General features: G+C 41.5%; 1 protein-coding gene across 4 annotated transcripts in view; it reads right to left on the bottom strand.

The window, feature by feature from the left end:
- ncanb (neurocan b) overlaps nucleotides 1-22,909 on the bottom strand; it is a 173,160-nt gene that overhangs the window by 57,789 nt on the left and 92,462 nt on the right. For all 4 annotated transcript variants that reach the window (XM_039811768.1, XM_039811770.1, XM_039811769.1 and 1 more), the window contains one exon: nucleotides 14,638-14,754. In XM_039811768.1, coding sequence (XP_039667702.1) covers nucleotides 14,638-14,754 — 117 coding nt within the window. The remainder of the gene's footprint in view (nucleotides 1-14,637; nucleotides 14,755-22,909) is intronic.

Below are 22,909 nucleotides of genomic sequence, written 5' to 3'. Positions count from 1 at the left end.
AGAGCCAGAGAATCAGCAGCAGCAGTTGTAGATGTGCTCTTCTTTTTTTGACTTTCTCTTCTTCATTTCTCTTCCTCCAGAGTCATTTCCTCCTTTCCTCACTGCCATCCATACTTTCTTTTCATTAGTCACTTCCGAGTCTCTTCACCTTCTATTTTCTCTCGCTCCCTCTGGAGATCTCTAAATGGCAAGTTTATCCTCCTTTACCCCTGTGGGTCTCACCAGGCTAATTTCCTTTGAGTCAGGAGGGTTTACAGGTGTCCCTTTAGGGCTCCTGGTGGTAGCAGCGGCAGCGGCCCTCTGGATCGTGTGGGGTTTGGCCTGTTCCTTGACAACTTTATCTGCCCGACATGCCCAGGGTGGGATCATTAACACAGCTCACCTCAGCTTAAAAGGAGCTACACGTCTACCTCTTAAAATGGATCGCTTATGCTATTACTTTTCTTTCCCTCCTTCATCCTCTCCCTCACTCAGTACGTTTACATGCACACCAGTATTCCACTATTATTTCGAATATGACAATATTCCGAATTTGATACATGTCATGTAAACAGCTAGACTGGGTAAACCCAGCCCGATCTGCCGGCGATTTGATTTCGCCCTGCTGAGCTGCAGGGCCGGAAACCTGGACGTTTATCTGTCCTGCTTCCGTTACAAATTTGCGGGAACCAATCACAAACTGGCTTATCCATCTGGCGCGCTACTGGCGGGTTTAACACCATGACGATAGAGAAGCAAAGGCAAGCAGCTTTTTGTTTACGTTCAACATGACGGCCACCGAAGCGTAGCAACCCGTTGATGCCGCTGTCGCTTCTACGTCATCAGATCGTTGGTGTGATTGGTTGAAGGACTATCCAATTGCGTACAGAGTAATTTGAACTATGCCCGTTGATCACGCCTCTTGTGCAGTAGAAAATACAGAGCAGACTCCCCAGACTAATGTTCAGTCTTGAAAGATTGAGCTTGATCTGGTGATAGCCAGACTAGTAAACAGCATATTCCTGTTGGATATTCCGAATATAGCATTGTCCGATTAAGACGTGGGGTATTCCGGTATTATTTAGGTTTTAGAGGCATTCTTTGGACATTCAGAATATGCGTCTCAATCGGGGGTTTTACCGCAGTTTACGGCCTCTTGCCTGTTTACGTCTTATGGTCAGCTCTGTGTGTTGCTATGGTTACTGTAAATAATCCAACCAGCCAACAGTTTGCAAGGCTGCAGACCTGATAAGAAGGAGAAACAGCTACTTTTAAACATTATCAAAGACTTGGATATCAACAGGTTTTTTGATATGCGCAAACATCACTACGCTGACCTTTTCAAGAAGCTGGTTGAAGGAATGAAAGAGGGACACCGTGTTCGCACGCTCCAAATATTCCGCTGCTCCTTTGAAACTTTGAAAAAATCCTGTTTTGCACGGCTACATGTAAACGGGAATATTAGTGGAATACTTTCATTAGCCATGTAAACAGCTTAGTTGGAATATTGTCTTTTTCGGAATTAGGGCAAAACCCGGAATATTATGTGCATGTAAACGTAGTCACTGTTACTCTGTCTTCCTCATTCTCTTCCTTCCCTTATTCCATTTCTCATTTCTTCACTTCCTTTTTTTGGCATCCTTTCATCCTTCCTTTTGCACCCTCCCTCAGACTACGTTTCTTCATTGCTTTCTTCCTCCTTTCCTTCCCTTTTACCTTCCATCCTACCTATTATCTTCCTTTCACTGCTTCCTTCTTCCTTTCCTTCTCTCTTGGTCCTTACTTCTGTGAGCGTACACACTTAAAAAATACAATAACTCTACTCTTAAAGTAGAGCAGTTCCCTAGAGGGGTGAATGACAGGCTATTCTCTGCCTCCTGTCGCTATTTCTGACATACTTAAAGAGGAAATAGTAGAGTGAAATTATCTATTTTTTTCTTACTGCTGTCAGAATCAATTAATCACTGACAGTGAAATTATATAAGGATGTGTTTCTGAGCAGAGGGTGCTCTGATGTTGAATCTTTAAATCTATTTCTGAAAAGAAAAGGCTCATGAACCAAACAAATGGCCTCTGGTAAATCTTAAGGAAGATTTTTCAGCTAATTTGTGTTTGACAGTCAATCATACTCGGGCAGGCCTGGTCAAGTACTTTACTCTCTCAATCATCTTTGCTCTGCCTCTCTGTCATGACTTCTTGCTATATCTCTCTCTGTCTCATTCTTGTCTCCTGCTATTTTCTTCACACTCTCTGGAGATAGAAAATAAAAATCCCCTTTGTTATGTTGGACAAGGTCACTATAGTGTGTGCAGTTTGTGTACACGTGGGTGTACATGTATGGACTATATACATGTGGTCATACATCTGTGAGGATCTACACATCCTGATAAAAGATGAACAGATGGAATGAGGAGGAAGATCCAGCAAAAGCAAGAACATTTGACCATTCCCGGTTCTTAAAGAGGATGTTTTAGACTTAAGACTTGCTTTATAGTCAAAGTTAGATTATGTTTAGGTTAGGGCTGATCGATTTGATGAAAAATTATGATTGTCACTGCAGTTATTTTCCAGTAATAATATTTGTGGAATATAATATATTAGTCAATTTAAGTTTGTAACAAGCAAAATCACAATTATCTTGAACATAATCTGATGAAATAAAGTTGCTTTTTTACTTAAGTCAGTGAGTCGGAAAAAAAGCTCATATTTATAAAAATATTACATTAATGGTATTAGAATATTAGAATCACGGTGTTATGTATATTTAGCTGCTTATGATTATTATGTTAAACTGCTGGTAAGTGATGTCTAACAATGTTTTGACACTTGATGTTGAAAGCTCTGCACTGTAGCTGCTTGAGCTAATCTTAGCTAACATTAGCTTCGCAGTGCATTTGTATAATTGTTTCATGGATGTATAAAAATAACTGGATACCGGATCCCAAAAATGGCACCTATTCACTTTAATGAGAACTGCTCACCTGACGCATATGGCAAAAAAGTTTCTCAGGGGGTTTTCACATCTTTAGTTCAGTAAATTCTGTGCAATTTCGGGGTGAAGTTACAACATTGTTACATTTTTCATATGGTTCGGTTAGGTAACTGAATTCTAGTGCACTGAGACCCCTGTTTTCAAGTGGATCAGAGTTCGGTTGTTTGGTCCGCACCAGAGTTCGAATGAGCTTTTCACACCACCCTAAACCAACCGGACTATTCGACCAAATGCTCCAGGGTTCGGTTTAAAACGGACCAAACTGTTCATGTGTGAAAGCAAACTAAGGTTTACGCAGACTGATCTCATGAAGTGGCGTATGTATGACACGCCAATTTGTATGCCATTTTGGCGTGTTATCAAGACAGCATAATCGCTCTTCAGCGTGTTTTTCCGCCGTAGAGAGTAGTATAAAGGGACGTGGGACCACATAAGGAGAGTGGTTGGGGTGGTGGATGGGTAAAACACAGAAATTTCACCCGGGAGAGCTGGGTTTATTTTTTATTATTTTTATAAGCCTTCCCCAATGTTTCTTTCCTAAACCCAACCATTTATTGTTTTCCTAAGCGTGTTTTTGTCGTTTCTGTCGGTGTTTTTGTCGCTTTTTTGTGTTACTAAAGCCTTTCCCTGTGTTCTTTCCCTAAACCCAACCATTTTTTCTTCTTCTTTTTTTTTCACACGCGTGGCGTTGTTCTCGCGATAGTATGTCACGTTCTCGCGGTAACACGCAACGTGGCGACGCCACGTGGTGGGTATGTTTACATCTGCTGTATACATCGTAGACATACACGTGGAAAGCTGAAAATGCGTACAGATAACACGCCATTTGGCTTTAGGAAAGTGGCGTTTATGTTTACGCAATGTCATGACGTCATGTTGGGTTACAGTTACTTCCTACTTGATTAGGATTAAGACATACTTTATTAATCCTGCAATGAGAAATTAAATTTTTTTCATTCTGTTGCAAACAAAACATGGACCTACTTATAAAAACGCTGCTAGTGCTACTAGTGGTCCAAAACTCCACAGGGTACCTTTAAAGTCATTTGACCAGAACATATGTGTGCATTGCTGCATGAGTGCATGTTCTCATGTTGTTGTTTTTTATTTGTTTGTGTGCAATCTCATATTGATGTAGCATTTTGTGATCCATTTTTACATTTGATGATATAAGTATGTATCCCAGTGTGCAGACGCTTGTGTGTCTGTATGTGTGTGTTGTTCTTGAGTGTTTCTGGAACACTGATAAGACCCGCCTGTGTAAAATCCAGCTCCCCGCCTTCATGGGAAATCAATTTGTCCCGCTTTCTACGTGGCCAGCCTTTATATGCTTCACTTGCTCCTGAAGCTGTCACCCAGTGTATACAGAGTCATTGGCTCATCCATCCCACACACACACACACACACACACACACACACACACACACACACACACACACACACACACACACACACACACACACACACACACACACACACACACACACACAGAGAGCTAAACCAAACCCATATCAGACTCTCGCATGCATATTCATTCACTGTACCCGACACTTCAGTTGACGACTCAATTACATAGAAGAGTAGTAAAGATGAGGCAAGTCAAGGTGGCAAGTGTGTGAATGTGTGAGTATGAGAGAGTGCAAACTGTGTGTGGGTGTGTGTGAGAGAAAGAGAGAGAGAGAGAGAGAGAGATTATTAATCTGCAGGTATGTTTATACCAGAGAAATACTGCATGCGACACACACACACACACACACACACACACACACACACACACACACACACACACACACACACACACACACACACACACACACACACACACACCAGCTCATTCAACTCTGCAGCCAGTATGTCCTTTGTTTCTCATTGTCCTGAGCAGTTTGGAGAGGAGGAGTGTCCATGCTGATTGAAAACCGGGAAATTATGCCATCCACTCATCCCCCATATAGTGGGAACAGGGTTTAACTGCACACCTGCAGATGCTTGAGGTTGTATCTGTGTGCTTCCATGTATCTGTTGTTGAATTTCTGTGTTAGATCATGAATGAATTTGTGCATTTTCATGACTACATGTAAGGTATGTGTATTGACCAGTTTTGTGTGTCTCTTATTGTATGAATGACTGCTTTTGTGAATGCAAATGTATATGTATCACCGCCTGAGTCAAGATGCAGGCCGAGAAACTTCAATCAGGCACTGCTTGTGGCAGCATTGGGGTAAGTGTGTACGTACACACCGCTGACGACTTGAGCTTTTAAGTTACCGGAAGTCATTTGTTAAAGGCAAAATATGTGTCTAACCATTCCAAGTCTAACCAAGTATTGTGGGGCTGCAGAGACATCCTGGGCCTACAAATCCTATCCTACAGATTGAAGAAAACGTCTTTGTTAGGTACAGATTCTTGCAGAAATCACACTACATGACTATAGTACATTTCTATTTGTGTTTCAATGAGAATGATGATCCAAAAAAATGTATCATTCCCTCCAATATCGTGAATCATATCGCAATCGCAACATCAGTCAAAATAATCGCAATTTGACATTTTCCTCATATCGCGCAGCCCTATAGAAAACCAGAATATTTAACTACAAATTAAGTTTAATACACTTTCAAAATCTACAATGTTTCTGCAATTCAGTTTTTGTATGCATTAGACAAATGAGATATACTTTTAATGAATTGGTTAATCTGATGGATTTTGTTACCTTTGGACATAGCCAGCCTAGTGGTTTTGCCTGATTCCAGTCTTTGTGCTAAGCTAACTGGCTGCTGACGGTAGCTTTATATTTACCATATTGACATGAGAGTGGTATCGAACTTCTTCAAATCTAACTCTTGGAAAGAATGTGAGTAAGCGCATTTTTCACAAAATGTTACGCTATTCCTTTGAGCCACTTGTTGAACTGCCTGCATAGTTTGTGTCTACCGAGTTTACACTTTGCTTCGTCTACATATATCCTACAAAATGTTTTGGCCACACAGCTGGACTCTGAGCTGCCGTTTAAGAAGTAAGAAACTGGAAGGAACTACTGCAGTTGAAAAGTAGATCCAGTTATTACTAGAAAAACCACATTTTATGGTAAGACGCTTGCATAGTGTTAATGAGGTTGAGAGGAGGTGACCTTGTTTCAGTATAGTCTTCAGTACAAAAAACACAAAGGTGCACACAGACATAAAACATCCAAATTCCTGGAGATTTTTGCTGGGAAAAGGGAATTGATCTTTTTAAGTTTTCCCAGGAAATACCAGAATTTCCATTTCCAGTATTCAACCCTGTCCTTGTCTGTGCTGTTGTATCATATGCGAGCAATCAAACTGCTCATCATTACATGAATCATCATTTTCTAATGGAGCAGTATTTCACCCCGTGGCCAGCACCGGATCTGCATTTGGAGGAAAAATAGAAGCCCAAAAAAATAGCCGTGAAACTCTACAACATATTGACGTAAGCACTAGAACTTGGAGGATTTGGAGCCAAACACATAAATCCATCCCATCATTAATGAAGGACTGAATGGGATCTCCTGAGGGCAGCAGCATGGCAGCACCGGCCCTCTCCATCTGTCTTCCTCTTCATACCCTTGCAACTCACTGAGAAACTATCTATCTGCAGCTTTCTTTCTTTCTTCGTCCCACACTTTTGCTACACTTTTGGCTATACAGTAAGTCAGCTTTATCACATACAATTCCTCTAGCTCTAAGCATGCCAATTTCACGTTCTGCCTCAATTCACCTCAAACCACCAGATTTTGGGGGATCTGCTGACAAATATTGCAGCTGCCTGTGTACATCTACAATACAACCACCATTATCTTCAGCCACAGCCTGTTCTTCCTATTCCATCCTTTTTGACCTCATCGCTCAGATCTGTGGACACACCGGTAAGGTGGGTTAGGGGCCGATGATATTAATAGCCGCAACCTCATGAATCTTTCAAGCTCAATCATATGAGCTGATGTGGGAGGAGTGGGTCTCAGTGGATGAATTAGTTGAATACAGAAGCTCAGCGGGGGCGTTTCTGTGGCCTCTTTAAACATTGAGTTATGCATCAGCTCTTCATATAGTCCTGGGTACATATTGATTTTATAGGGGTCCAAACAGGTGTTTGTCTGTGTCTGTGTCTGTGTGTGTGTGTGTGTGTGTGTGTGTGTGTGTGTGTTAGAGTGCGGATCGGGCCGCACTTTTTCTGTCCGAGCCTGGCCCGCGTCCAAAGCAGTAACCGAACCGACAGGCATTAAGATATTTATGTCCGAGCCCGACACAGTTAAAATCTCGTTTTTTTTCTCATACTAATGACATGTTTGTTTGTTTGTGTGGAAAGCCCGCTTTTATTTAGCAACTGTAGGAAGGCATTGAGGAAATGTCAACAGATGAGCGCATCAGTGCACACGGGGCAACAAGTACCACGTTAACACAGGTGCGCACCTACATAATAAGCTTTTTTAAATTTAAAATGTTTAATGCCTTATCGCGCTGATGTGACCAAGCCCGAACATCATTTCTAAATATCTGTCCGAACCCGGCCCGGTTCGGGTATCCATCCTCTAGTGTGTGTGTGTGTGTGTGTGTGTGTGTGTGTGTGAGAGAGAGAGAGAGAGGAAAAGAGTTATGGAAAAAAAAAAAAGTACAAAGGAGAATATATTTTGTGCTCATCCTTGTGAGCATATTGGCAGTTTGAGTATGCAGGTGAGTGAACGTGTGAGCTTGAATAAGTTACATTTTATGCATGAGTACAGAGGCATTTCTGTATGAATAATTGTATTGGCCTTTGACAGGAAAACACAGAGCAAGAGAGAGAAATATACGGAAGCACGGAGCCAGAGAGAGAAAGGGTGGGAGAGTTTAGGGGTTTGTGGGGGAGTGAGAAAATGTGGCAGGAAATGAAATGGGTTATTTGGTAAAAAATGCTGGGGGGCTACAGGCTTGTTTTCACCCCAATCTCGGCACTGCAGAGCAATTTCAATACAGCACTATACCGTAGGTCTTGCCAAAGAGCAACGTGTTGGAGGGGTGAGGAGGGAGGAAGAGAGGAGGGAAGGGAGATGGGCTGAACAGGAAAGAGAAATGAGTAAACGAGTGATAGAATGGAGACAAGGAAAATTGTAGAGAAAGGAGTTACTGAGGATTAATGAAAGAGAGAATGAGAAGAAGGGTGGGTGAAAGAGTAGCAACACGGGTGAAGATATAGTCAGAGAAATACAAATCACATTTGATAAAAATGTACAGAGCAGGGAGGGAGAGAGGAAGGAAGTGGGAGAGAAAACTCTCTAGATCTAATCACAATGATTGGAAATGAGGTCAGAGAGTAGGGGGAGGTGTACAACAATAATAGTAATGAATAAGCATCAGGTGTGCTCCCTGTCGAGCAGAAAACCAACTCGAGGACATTGCTGTGTACACAGATAGAGGATGTTGCTATTCAATTTATTTTGCTGAAATTGACCTGGGAGTTCTTTAAACCACCTGTGAATGTGACTGAATGTTACTGTAGTGTTGTGAGGTAGTGATTGGACAGTGTATGCCTTTTCCCACATCTCTTGTGTTATGCCCAACAGCGCTCTGCTTGTTCTTTCTGACTGATTTGCTTGACTAGTTGAGGGGAAATAAAACAAAAAGGCTGAAAAAGAAGTGAAAGCGGAGTGAGAAGGCAGCTCAAGCACCGCTATCGCCTCTAATTCAACATGGGAACGATCGAGAAAATGGAGCAGGATACTCCACACATGGCCACGAGAAAGATGGATAGAGAGGAAGAGGGACAGGGGTCGAAAGACAGAATGAGAGAATAGTGCGATCAGAGTAATTTCCTTCTATTAAGAGGATCATTTACAGTCTTGACCTCACCCCACATTCTGCATTTGAAATCCAAAAAGCACACATCTACCAGCTATTGTGATTCTGTTGCGAAAAGCCATGAAGAAAACACTGCATTTATGTGTCTCTTTCTATTTGTTGGTTAATCCAGATGCATATGAATGTCTCACAGCATCGAAACGATTTTCATGCCCATTTTCTTCTTTTCACCTGACTGGCTGATGGAGTTCTTTCTGTACAACAAACAGCATTCGACCAGAAATGATTTGCCTAACTCCTGCTCCAGGTAGAATCACAGTGATTTGTTGACCCGTCCTCAGCAATAGACTGAGATAGGTTAATGCGTTTTCTCCACAACAAACCACATTTGAACTAAACAGAAAATGGCTGCTTCTGTCAACAAGAATGGCATTTCATTTTTAAAAACCACAAAGGAAAACAAGACAAACAAAATATAAATGTAAAACAACGTATATGACGCATCTTAACCTTTAGAACAACTTATTATTCTATCTGTGGGTTCGTTAATCTAAATAAACTAAATATATTGTACTTAAAACCCATATTAACCCTGTTATAGAAGGTAACAAAGGGAAATGTGTTGGTATGAAGAATGAAGATGTCCCATTCATAAACAACGCTCTCCTTATTAGCTTAATTAACATATCAATGTCAGGCAATAATTTGTTGAGGTCAACTCGTCATATTGAAAGAATAAAAATGGCTAGCTGCATTTATTGTGGGAAATGAAGTTCCTCATCAGCAAATTGGGTTTGTTCTAGGACTGGGCAACATATCGATATTATGTAAATATCGATATATGAGGCTAGATATCGTCTTAAATTTTGGATATCGTAATACCCTGATATGACACAAGTGTTGTCTTTTCCTGGTTTTAAAGGCTGCATTACAGTAGAGTGATGTAATTTTCCGAACACGCCAGACTGTTTTAGTTATTATATCAACATAACTGATGATTATTTATCAAAAATCTCATTGTGTGCATATTTTGTGAAAGCACCAATTGTCAACCCTACAATATCGCCACAATATCGATTATCGAGATATTTGGTCAAAAATATCAGGATATTTGATTTTCTCCATATCGCCCAGCTCTAGTTTGCTCAGATGCCATCGTACTGTAAATGTCCTTACTTTATATGATTCTGAGCCCCTCACCCTTTCACTCTATGTTGATATAAAGAAAAAAATAAAGTTGTCTTTGTTAACTTTGTTAACTGAACAAACTCAATCTGCTGATGAGGACAGTTATTTCCTACACACAATGCAGCTAGCTGATAATTTCTTTTTCTATCAATACTACCATTCCCTCTCCACACACCCTTCTGTATTAGATCAAAAGTGTAACCTTGCCGTGTTTTCTTCTATTGTGATAAATGTGGGAGTAGGCCTTTCTCACAGCAGGAGAAACAATGGCTTTATAACATTTTGGTGTACACATGTACAGTACAACACCAGGACCCTGATACAGAAGCAGCTGAATGGAATTCAGCCATCATTCATTTAATTCCTTACACCTGTGCTTTTTCTACTGTGACATCTCAAAATGTCTGAAAAGGGCTTGTGTTTTTGTTTTGTAAGTTAACCATAGTGCAACACTTTTCTGACGCTAGTGCTATATGTACAGTAAATGTGTAGTTTTAGTAAGCAAAGTAATGAGACAGAGATACATCATTTGTTCTGGTTATACACACTTGGTGTCAATTTCGCCATGTGCTCTTGCATACTGTCTGATCTGAACTATTTTGTAGAATGTACAAAAACATCTGAAGTGATACTTTGACTGTGTTGCACAGCTTGACTGATCTTCAGTCCAAAGGCTCTGGACACCCACGCAGGAACTACATGACGTCACCAAATTCTATGTTCTAATATGAATGATGAGTAGAGGTCTAATGGGGCAAAACATGCAGATTCACTGAAGTTTCCCACATGTACAGTTATCCTTTCAATACTTATCCAGAGCAGCAGGACAGACTAAAAGATTTTTACACTTTTGTCTAAAAGGATTGGAAACATTAAAGGAGAACTCCGGCCGATTTTTACCTGAATCTTGATCGCTAGATATCTCCGAGTACTGTCGATAGGAAAAAAAACGACCAAAATTGGTTAGCTAAAATGACAGTTGTGGGGGGCGATGAGAGAGAAAGCAGAAGCAAGGATGCCGGTCGGGCCTGCAGCTAGCAGGCCGAGCTAGCTACTGGCAGGATCACACAAGGTAGGTGACAGTACAAACTTTGAATTTAAACTTTTTCACAATGTCTGAGTTGAAAACGCATGTTGTTGTCACGTAAGGGCCCTGTTCATGTTGCACAGACATTTTAATTGCATTTTGTGTCTGTTAAGAGGCACAAAGGCACTCTCTAGAACATGCCCCGACCAGGTCCGCGTTAAGACAATGTGGTGCCCCTGGGCACTATACCTCAAAGCCCCCCCCACGCCGGTCCACTACCCCCTTTACTCGTGCTGTCCTCCTGGCAAAAAATATCAGACATAATCAAGGGGATTTCTCAAATGTAATTTACCAATTTGTCCAACTAAATACATGTAGGCATATGAGCAGTGATCACTATATTCAAATGTCTCAATTCAAAATGTCTATCAATTCAAAAAGCCAAAATCAATACTATATATTGCAGCATTGTGGGTCGGTCAAATATTTATTTTTCTGACTTTATTTCACGGCCCTGAAAGCAACTCCTCTGATTGTTCAAAAACTTTAAAAAGCATCATGGGAAAGCTAAAACTGCTTTAGCATCACAGCTAACGACATTAAAATGACCTAAAATGAATAAGTTATGGAAAAAAGACTATCAATATTAGATTGAAGAATATGGATTTATTGAACAAAATCCTCTGAAAGAAATACAAGTTCTAGGAAAAGAAGCGCAGACTGTGGACCGGTCTTTTACACTTCTCTGCCATCTGAATAGACTCACGAAGTGCACCGGCAGTGCTGCTGGCCGTGCTATGTGCTTGAAAAACACGTTGAAGGGTTGGGCGCAACCAAGTCTCACCCAGAAGTGGGGGGGTTTGTGTGAAAAATGTTTTTCTTTGCTTGCTGATTACATTAATTCAAGAAAGCCAACCACTTCTCATTTTTTATAACAGTTAATATTTTACATTCATCATTATGAAAACATTTTTGGGGGGTTAAACTGGCCACTTTTGTTTATTGTTAAACCCCACCCCACATCCCCCAAATTAAACATTTGCGCGTACCTGTGGACCAACTCAACTTTGACAGATTGGGGAGGGGGAGTGATAGTGGTTATGTAATATTGATTTATTTATAATTTATTATTATTATTATTGTGAAATTAGTTTTCATAAACGAGTAATGTATGGTCTTTCAACAATTTCAAGTGAATAATATAACAATTTACGGAAAATATTGTTAAAGCTTGTGTCATGTGTTGCCCCCTCCCACTGGTTGTGAATGGTTGGTGCCCCTGGGCACTGGCCCAAGTGCCCTTATGGATAATCTGGGCCTGGCCCCCACAACTGGCATTTTAGCTAACAGGGAGCTCTGGCCATTAGATGCAGCAACTCCACTTTGCTAGCACCGATTTTGGTCGTTTTTTTTCCCTATGGACAGTACTCGGAGATATAGCGATCAAGATTCAGGTAAAAATCGGCCGGCATTCTCCTTTAAGACTGAAATATTTGACTATTGTATCTCATCATAATCAGTGGAAGAGTAGAATCCCCAAGAGGTGCATTTTGTTTATATCTCTGTTTTGATTTTTTCATTTATGTGAACAAATGTTCATTCCAGCTGTGGGGAAGCCAAATATTATTCATTATTGTATCTCAAAACATGGCCATCAAACTGACAGGCTGTATTGTGCCTCATTAATCACTTATTCTGCTGAAGAATCCAGACTTTACCACCAAACAGTCCTGGTATACTACTAAAGCGTAAAGCTTAGATTTTTATAATGGTGTTTTACAGACTGTAATCTATGTGTCTTGGAACATAGATGAAGTGAAGGACTTTCTAAAGATGAGGATCTAGTGGAGCTGGAGTGTTAACACTGAGATGTCCACAGCTTCTCTCTCTCTCTCTCTCTCTCTCTCTCTCTCTCTCTCTTTTTTTTTTTCTCTCTCTCTCTCTCACATTCTCATAAATATTAACGATACAGAGTAGAAACACGGGCCATCAATAATGCAGCTCTCCAAAACGCTTCTAACCAAATAATTGCAGCTACGAGCCATGTTCTCGAGACATCCTCGCAGGTGTGTTGCAGCTGTGGTGCCACTAAATAATCATTTCACATAGAGAGCAGAGGCAGTGCAGTGGATAGAGGTTTATATGCCACTCTATAGGCTATAATGGGGCTGTGGTGGGTGTATCTAAGTTGTTTGGAACCAAAGGACAACGAATATGATAGTCAACCACAAATGATGAACTGAAGGAGATGGTAGCTGCGGATATTAAATGCAACACAGAATATAAGGCACACTGCCTTAAGGCCTAATTCCTCTAGAACAGCGCCGTGTGAAGTTGGTAAAATTGTGGTCAAGCATTTGCTGTAATAAGCAATTAACCTATGGCCGTAATTGTTATTAAAAACTTCAGATATGCAGCTGTTTAGCAACATAATCAACATCACAACACTTTAGTAACACTGGGAAAGGCAACACTCCTGAGAGAAGACAGCCAAAGCGCAGCAATAATCACTAAACAAAATATATATATATATACATATATATATATTTTATGAAAGCTCTTTCCTTCCGAAATTAAGGCAAAAATGTGATCATTTATTTATTTAATTATTGATCCAACTCCAGACCGTTGATTGATCTCTAATGGTGTTAATGCACTGGCACACCTAAATGCTGCATAATATCTTCTTTCTGTGTATAAGAATGAAAGGTTATTGATAATCAGACCCAGGACAATAGGCCTAACGTGACCTCTGACCCTTGATCTATGTCCTTTTTCCATAAGTAATGACTTTTAATGCCTCAGCTCGGCCTGTTGTCTTTGTACGCATAATTATGGAACACACAGAGCTCGAGAAGTCGGACTAACAAAAGGTTCAATGTGCTTGGTGGTCTTTTCTAATTCAGGAAGTCCAGGAAAAAGAATTGTGATGATCAACTGTGATGTGTTACTGCTCAATCAAACCGAGTGAGGTTTGTGTTGCTGAATTCACTTTGATATCTTCTGCAAATACCACATCTACTTTTTCTTTTCTTTTCTTTTTTCTGTTTTCCCCCAGCACTTTAATCAGCTGCTCCATCCCTCACTGATCCTTATCATGGCTCCTCTGTGGGCCATGTGTCCACACACACACACAGCCATTTTCTGACAGCCACATTCTCCACACAGCTGAGAAGAAAGACAAGCTGCCAACGACTCCTGGGGCAGAAGGTGAAAACCACACACACACACACACACACACACACACACACACACACACACACACACACACACACACACACACACACACACACACACACACACACACACACACACACACACACAAACAAACAAAAGCCCAAAAAATATCTTTAAAAAGAGAAAAAAAAAGAAAGCCTGATACAATGCTACTGGACCTGACAGGAAAGCTCCTCTTGGTGTTGAGTGCATTGGGACTGAATTCAGAGCCGTGCTAACAAATAAGGAAACAAATCCCCACATAGGGAAACTCGTTGGTGCTTTCCTCGTGAATTCCCTGCACAGTCAAGTACATCTGGTAAATGTGAAGCCAACATATGCCTGTCTCTCTTTCTCTTATGCCACAGTGACGCAGCATCTGCCCGCAGCTGCTGACCTCTGAGGTCTCCCCACTCAGCCATGACCGGCCAGTGACTCACCGATCTCGCAGCTCTCTCCTGAGAAGCCCTGAGGACAGTAGCAGCTATAGCCATCACCTTCCTGCAAGCAGCTCCCTCCATGGAGACAGGGGTTAGTTTGGCATGGGTTATTCTCCACTGTAAAGGCAGAAAGAGTGGGAGACAAATACGAATTTATTATTTATTTTGTACAGAGAAAGAGCATTACGAAAGTGCCTTGAATGTTGACAAACTATGACAGGCAGTGAGCAAGCATTATGCCCCTCTCATTATCCTGGGCCCAACCTCCTGCTGCTCTCTGACAGAAACAGAGAAGGAGTAGAGTGGGACAGACAGTACGTAGACTTGTCCCGGTCTCTATGACTTTCTACAAGGTGATGGATTGGCTGTTGTTGCGTCTGTCGTGCCCCTGTTTATCATGACTGATGCTCGCCAGGCGAAGGACAGTGCGCTGACTCGACCCCCTCCTGTCGTTCTCCTGCCTCTCATCCCAGGTCCTCCTGATAAGCCAATGCCCTCGTAAATCAGCTGATCATCGCCCAGTCATGCATACTGGTGCGGGCACCTATTTTAATGGCACATTACTGCAGGAGGTAATAAACACATTTTATGTTGCTGAGCTATAACTCTGTGACTCTCCATGGGAAATATTTTGGCGGATGTATGGCCGAGATTGAGGAGATTAAGTCGTAATTATTGCTCCTATATTTTAGAGTGGGACAGAGGGAGGAGGAGAATTTGACAAGGACGGTTAGATCTCAGAGGGGGCATCAGGATTTTTTATTTTGTGTGCAAAGAAGGACTGTAGGGAACCAGCTAGATTAAGTGTCTTTTTATTATCCAATCCTGCAGGATTGCAGCCCCTGACACAATCTGTCGGGCCATCTAATACACCGCATCTTCTCCATAATAACACCAAAACTCACTTAATGATGTTTGAGCAGAGAGACGCTGTGCAGAACACAGAGTGCAGTTCCCCTGCAAGTCTGGGAATACTTTTCATTTGTATGTGTGTCTGAGTGTGTTTATGCATGTGTGTACACATGAAAGCAAATGCGTGTGCACTTCTGGATGTTGTCTGACCCTGACTCAGTACATGGGAGCGTGTGTTCAATTTCCTGTGAAACTGGGTGATAGACTCCCACCGCTGCAGAGAGGCTGCTGTTGATACACAGGGCAGGGGAGATGATGGAGAGGCTGCCTTTGAAAATACATAAAAGTGATTCGCTGAATGAGAAAAACCATTAGAGACAGGCTCATTTCTTAAATCAGCAGCAGGGAGGAAAAAAACAACACTGTACGTGATTTGAAAACATACAGTGCTTAAAGGTTAATGATGTACCGATGGAGATGGTAAAATATGTAAGTGCTGACCATTGAATGACTCGTAAAATCAAATATAAACACGCAGGATATGGTCAATGTGTGTGCCTGGTTAGGTCGAAATCTATCCATCCATCCACATCCATCCATCCTTTTATGGTTGGATAATGCCAGTGTACAAAACAAATTTAGAGTAGACCAGACCTATAGTTTGAAATATACGTTTTTGGTAAATTACTGATAAATCAGTGTTGGGGAATTGCAACAGTATAGCCTGGGAAAACCCTGACGAACTTCCGGCAAATTTGAAATTTGCTCTGGAAGTCCGTCTGGCCAAGAGCCCATTCAAGCCCATTTCCAATTTTTCCAAATCGAGGCACCAATCACAACCGTTGAGGCGGGCTTTACACGATGACAATAGCGCAGCGACGTTGAAGCGGCATCTCTTTCATCACTCTGATTGGTTTTAGGTCTATCCAATTGCGCCCAGAGGCATTTGAGTGGCGTCCGTTGGTGACGCCCCTTTGGAAATGAGCTGTGAACCTTCCCCTACCCCACTCTCAGTTACAACTGAGAAGGGTCTGGTGTTAACCAGGCTAGCGATGGTACAAATAGTGAATCTACTAGTTTAACTACGATTGCCACTAGCATTTGGGTAATGTAGCTAATTTTCAAAATCATGCAAAGGTTCCAGTATTAGGGCTAGTGTGAACAAAATGCTACATCCACATCAGTTTGTGTTTCCTCTTACCTTACCCCAATCCAACCTTACCCTAATACCAACCAGTTATCTAACCATAACCTAAGTAGTAATGGTAGTTTGTAGTGTTCTTTTACCTTAACCACTTCCAATGAAGAGTAGCTTCTAGCTTAACTAGCCACCGTTTTCAAAGTAGTGTCCTCAACACTGTAAGTTATGATAAATCATGAAGTTAATTTGTTTCCAAAAACATAGAAAATGTGACTTCCATTGTTGCTTTCAGTGTTGTTTAAGCATGCTCAAATGATTGGTTTACTGTTGCCACATGCTGACAACTCGACTATGCTCTATTCTGTCGTCGCTTCAAGCAAATGTGGATAAAAGCATGTCACCAACAGTATCTTCAGTGTGTTTTCATGAGGAAAAAATAGGTAAAGGTGGGAGATTATTAGCATGAACCTAAATCTACTTTCAGTGTTGCTGTCCACAGCAACTGTTCAGGTAAATCAGGTGATGTGATGTGAAAAGCCATTTTGACTCAAACTTGGCCTACGCTCGCTCGCTCTGGGTGGAATAAAAAAAATGTCAAAATGCTACAATTTTGGAAAATAAGCTTTTCAAGGTGGCTTCACTTTGATATAAAAATGCTTAGTACAGTAGTTTCAATTCTGAAAAGTCGGTTTCTCTAATCCACTGTGAAATTCAATGTCTTTGTGACATAAAATCCATGAAATGCCAGCTTCAGGTGACATTTTATGGAGTTTAAATAGTATGAATGTGTCATTTGAAGTACTTTAACCATAATATACAGCATAAGCATATCATACTGTACTTTATATTAGCTAAATCTAACGCTAGACGTTACAAAAAAGCTAAACTAGTTCAGCTTAATGGTAGCCAGCCTTTTATTAGCAGAGTAACATAACTGTTTTCTCTAGGGGTCTCTGGGTTTGAAGTTTAAACAAACTAGTTAAAATGATATATTTCACTCAAAGATACAAAAGTCAACCTCATGGTGGCGCCAGAAGAAAAATCAGGGGATCACCAAAGTCTGTAGGATTCATCCTCTGGGGACCATTAACGTCTGAACAACATGTTAGTGCCAATCCATCAGGTGCATGTAGATGTTGTCATATTTCACCTGATAAGTGAACACTTTGATGAGGGTGCCAGAGGAAAAGTTTTAGGATCACCAAAGTCATTAGAATTTATTCTACGGGGACCATGAATGGCGACTAACAAACAAAAGTCTGTGTTGCTTCTAATCATGATGCTTAACCAGTTAAGCAATACATAAATAATAATCATATTAGTGGTGCATGACATTGATGAAATTAGGATATTAATCCACTAACAGCTACTCAGTACTTTCCAAGTGCTGTGCAATGCTACGGCTCACTGTAAAAAGCTAGTATACAGGTGTCAGTGAATGAAATAAAAGATGCACTTTGACCTAGAATGAACCAACATGAAAATAATAACCTTTTTGTTTGTAATGTTAACAAATAATAAACACCAAAGGTCAGTATGGTCCCATCAAAAGCAAAAGTCAGATATGTTGAGGTAAAGATCTATGGCAAGAGTTCAGTTCAGTTTTGAAATACTTACATTTGAATTGCTAACATCTCAAAACATACCTGTGTGCTCTACAAACCCCTCCCTATGCATTAATCTGCTTGAGTCACACTTATACTGCCAAAGATAAGTCTGGCAACTGAGTATCTCTACATGCAGTTTTGATATAAAACCTCAGCTACACAAACGCCTCTCCACTTTGAGTCATAGCCCAGGCGGACATGTATCTGCTGCAGTGAAAAGGCAGTGATGCACACAGTGGAACTGACAGCTGAGGACTGGGTCATCAAGTCGCCTTAGTCAGGGAGGTGTCAGTAGCAAAAAGGCCAAACTTCTTATGACAATTCTCCGAGTCAATCTCACCACAGAGAGTAATACTGCAGCTCTGTGTACTGTTAATGCTGCACGGGGTTTTTGCCGTTGGGAAAAATGAGAGTGACAAATCTTATAAAAATAATCAATAAGCTCCTTAGGATTTAAGTGGATGGCATCACCAACTGAAAAATACGAGCATAGCATAGTGTGTTTATTCATGTTTTGTCATGCATGCGTTTAATGCCTTAAAAACCTTCTATCTCCTATTGGTCCATTTTTCTCTATAAAAGTAACCATTTATTGACATAATGTGACCGGTTCCAGCAAAACTGCTTAATAATGAGATGAAAAAGGACTTTTCCTTAGCTACCATCTACCAGTCTGTGGTGATAGAGCTGAGCTGGAGCAGAATAGGACATTGATCCAATCCGCAGACAATTAGTAATGACTTATTACGCACAAATGAGACTGTGTTGTTCACCATCTGTCCACCAACAGCCTGCAGTCTTGGTGGTGACATCACATGTACAGTATACAGAAATGAGACAGCAGTTATGGAGTGTGACTACGGTAACATCTCTGCCCAAAGAAATGTTCCGCATGAATGGATGAACATGCACGGAATCAGCTCTTACCATGCAGCAGATAACTTAAAATGAAATGTGACTGGTTTAGTGTTTAAACATTCACGACAGGGTGTTGGATGACATTTTGCGGTTTTCATAATTAGGAGTGTGCGTGTGTGTGCAAAGATGTGAAGCTAAAAATTAATATGCAAGTGAAAAAACTGATTAAAAAAAAGGCATGAGACAGAGAGACCCTGGTCTTTGCAAAAGAGGCAACGATACAAATTACATGTTATTATAGAGAAGCACATGTATGAGAGAGAGAGAGAGAGAGAGAGAGAGAGAGAGAGAGAGAGAGATGGACTGAGAATGAGAGAGAGAGAATGTCAGCTAGGGAGGGACAGAAAGTCACAGAGGGAGCTATCATACATTTCCTCCTCTCTTAATGCTTGCTGCTAGCTTATGATTAATTACACACTGGTCTTAAAATAGGTCGCCTCTTCCATTCCTACTGTGTCATTCTTTTTCTGTGCGAAAGACAGAAAGGAAAAAGAGAGAAAGAGAGGAAGCCGAAGCCAGAGATAGAGAGAGAGAGAGAGAGGAAGAGAAGGGCTACAGTAGGTGTAGCACTACAGTTTATGGAGATAAAGAGAGAGAGAGACATATTACTTAAGTTCAGCTTTCAGGTCTAAGCTTTAAATTTATACTTATACTAATCAAATAGATAATGTTAGGTTGTCGCTCCTGACATTGAACGGATACTGCAACATCTCTTGAATCCTGTGCAGAATTTCTTTAAATATGTTCTTCTGTGTGACATTTTACTGCTCCATGGGGCCATCTTACATTTTTCCTATGCCTCTCAGGAGAGAGATTATCTTAGCCTTGTGGCACATTTGTGAAGCCACTCCCCAATGGATCATACAGACACCCAGGATTTAGAACGGACCATAAAAGAGGATTGCGATGAGGGAAATGTCTTGCATCCCATGAAGTCCAGAGCTGAGTGGTTGGCAAATTCAACATAAAAAAGCCTGCAGAAAAGGTTGTGCTGGCAGAAACACTGAACTCTGCAGGAATAAACTGACACACTCACACACACACACACACACACACACACACACACACACACACACACACACACACACACACACACACACACACATACACACAGCAAAACTGCACACACACTTACTGTATATACACCTGCTTATCACCCGCCACGTTGCTGTGCTTGGACTCACTGAACCTTGTAATAGCTTTGCTGAGACAGAGATCATGCCTTGGCCTGTTCAAGTGTTCCCACCCTATGAGCGTGATAAGCCATCACATGGGCCCAGCAAAAGCTGCCCCGTTAAAATTTAATGCTACAGTGCGTCTCTAAAAGGTACCGAGGCACACAGAACAGTAAGAGCCATATGGATAGCTGCTCTAAACTGCAAAGTATGGGCGTAAATACAGTCGTTGTCATCATCACTGTGCTGTAGTGTGAAATATTCATATTGTAATTTGCATGATGGCTAGTGCGAACATGTGTTTAATGTGTTTAGTGATGCTACCGAGCAAAAATAGGCAGACATAATGCATCTGTGTAAGTGGCTCTGTCAATGCCTAATGTCACCTACGCCACAACACATCTGGAGCAAGACTAGATCAAGAATTTCCTGCAGATCATTATTATTCATCGTTATGATGGTGTTTTCCTCACCAAAGTACATTTTGAAATCTGGAAAACAGCGATATAGCTACAGTAGAGTCCAAGAGAGCAATAAATGATTTGCGAGATTTTTCACCCTCATTGGATAGCCAACAGGAAATGAGGGGAGAGAGAGGTACCGGTACATGGAATCAAACCAAGGACAGTACGGTTACGTGGAATACTATGTAACCATTTGGCTACCAGTGCACCCCAACCCAGGTGCTCATGTTTCTTTACTATAGCCGACCCGGAGCATAACTGCCTGCTCAGGGTCCCCCGTGGCCACCAGAGGAGAGCGCTTGAAATGTCCCACGAGAGAGCTTTAAACAAAGCCGAGTGCCCTGTACGCTTACTAAGCAAGTTGCGTAAGGCCCGCAAATTACACAAAGGCCCCACCTCCCCTCGTGTCAAAGCGGGTGTCAATGTTTATAACTTTGACGAGAGGATGACGCGGAACTATCCTGGTCACGAAAAAGAGAAAAAACACTATGAGAGTGAATTGTCCACTTGTGTTCTCTCCAAGTCTGGTTCCAGCAAATTACAGTAACATTAGGTCAATGTTCTAGCTTGCAGTGCATCTCTCGGTCTGTCTGTTTTGCTTGACATTCACTTCCAGGGCTGTGTTCTAAAACTTTGTGCCTGACAAAGGTGAGAGTGAAATACAACTATGTCTATATAACTATGTTGCTACAGCAATGTATGTATGACCCGAGTGACTCCAAGTTTCCATCTCTCCCCTGACAGGATGGACAAAGACTCACAGGTAGGAATATGATCCCTGTATCAGCGTGTACCCAGACAGGCAAGTCGCTCACTGCAGATGAGCTACAATTACTGCCGTGGCAAGCTGACTACACAGCGGAGGAAATATTAAAATGATTTCTGCTGAAATATAGATAACACCTCCCTGAAGCACAAAGATGCAGACCCCAATGTGGCCCTCAGATTACTTCAAAGGGATTGATTTGCAGAGGTTAGCTACATGAGGCCAGAGAGGCAGAGAGGGAGGTGGAAGAGAAGAGAAGACGAGACGGAGAGAGAGACAAGAGGTTACGTTTACTTGTTGGTGGAGTTGCTCTGGTTTGTGCTGATGATGTCGGCGCCTCAGCAGTCAGTCTGCACTCTGCAGAGGCTGACAGTCTGCAGTGAGGGGTATTACACCAAACGCTTCAGCTATACAGTCCATGAGGTCATACACACATCGGGGAGGGTCAGCGTGCCTCGCCTCCCCGAAACCAAGCTCCCACCTCTCTCTTTTAACCCACTGCACCAACTGTCAGTCAAAACCAGTGGTACACCAGATAAATCCCACACCAAATGACTGGATAGAAGAGAAGAAAAATCATGCTCTATATATATATATATATATATATATATATATATAGACAAGTCCAGGCCAAAAGTTTGGACACACCTTCGCATTCAATGCGTTTTCTTTATTTTCATGACTATTTACATTGTAGATTCTCACTGAAGGCATCAATACTATAAATGAACACATATGGAATTATGCACTTGAAATAACTGAAAACATATCTTATATTTTAGATTCCTCAAAGTAGCCACCTTTTGCTTTTTTGATAGCGCTGCAAACCCTTGGTGTTCTCTCAATGAGCTTCATGAGGTAGTCACCTGAAATGGTTTCACTTCACAGGTGTGCCTTGTCAGGGTTAATTAGTGGATTTTTTCCCTTATTAATGGGGTTGGGACCATCAGTTGTGTTGTGCAGAAGTCAGGTTGATACACAGCCGACAGCCCTATTGGACAACTGTTAGAATTCATATTATGGCAAGAACCAATCAGCTAAGTAAAGAGAAACGAGTGGCCATCATTACTTTAACAAATGAAGGTCAGTCAGTCCGAAAATTGTGAAAACTTTGAATGTGTCCCCAAGTGCAGTCGCCAAAACCATCAAGCGCTACAACGAAACTGGCTCACATGAAGGACCGCCCCAGGAAAGGAAGACCAAGAGTCACCTCTGCTGCTGAGGATAAGTTCATCCGAGTCACCAGCCTCAGAAATCGCAAGTTAACAGCAGCTCAGATTAGAGACCAGATGAATGCCACACAGAGTTCTAGCAGCAGACACATCTCTAGAACAACTGTTAAGAGGAGA

Source organism: Perca fluviatilis, chromosome 9 (assembly GCF_010015445.1).
Source record: "Perca fluviatilis chromosome 9, GENO_Pfluv_1.0, whole genome shotgun sequence".
Classification (NCBI taxonomy): Eukaryota; Metazoa; Chordata; class Actinopteri; order Perciformes; family Percidae; genus Perca; species Perca fluviatilis.
This window is presented reverse-complemented; position numbering and strand designations above follow the sequence as displayed.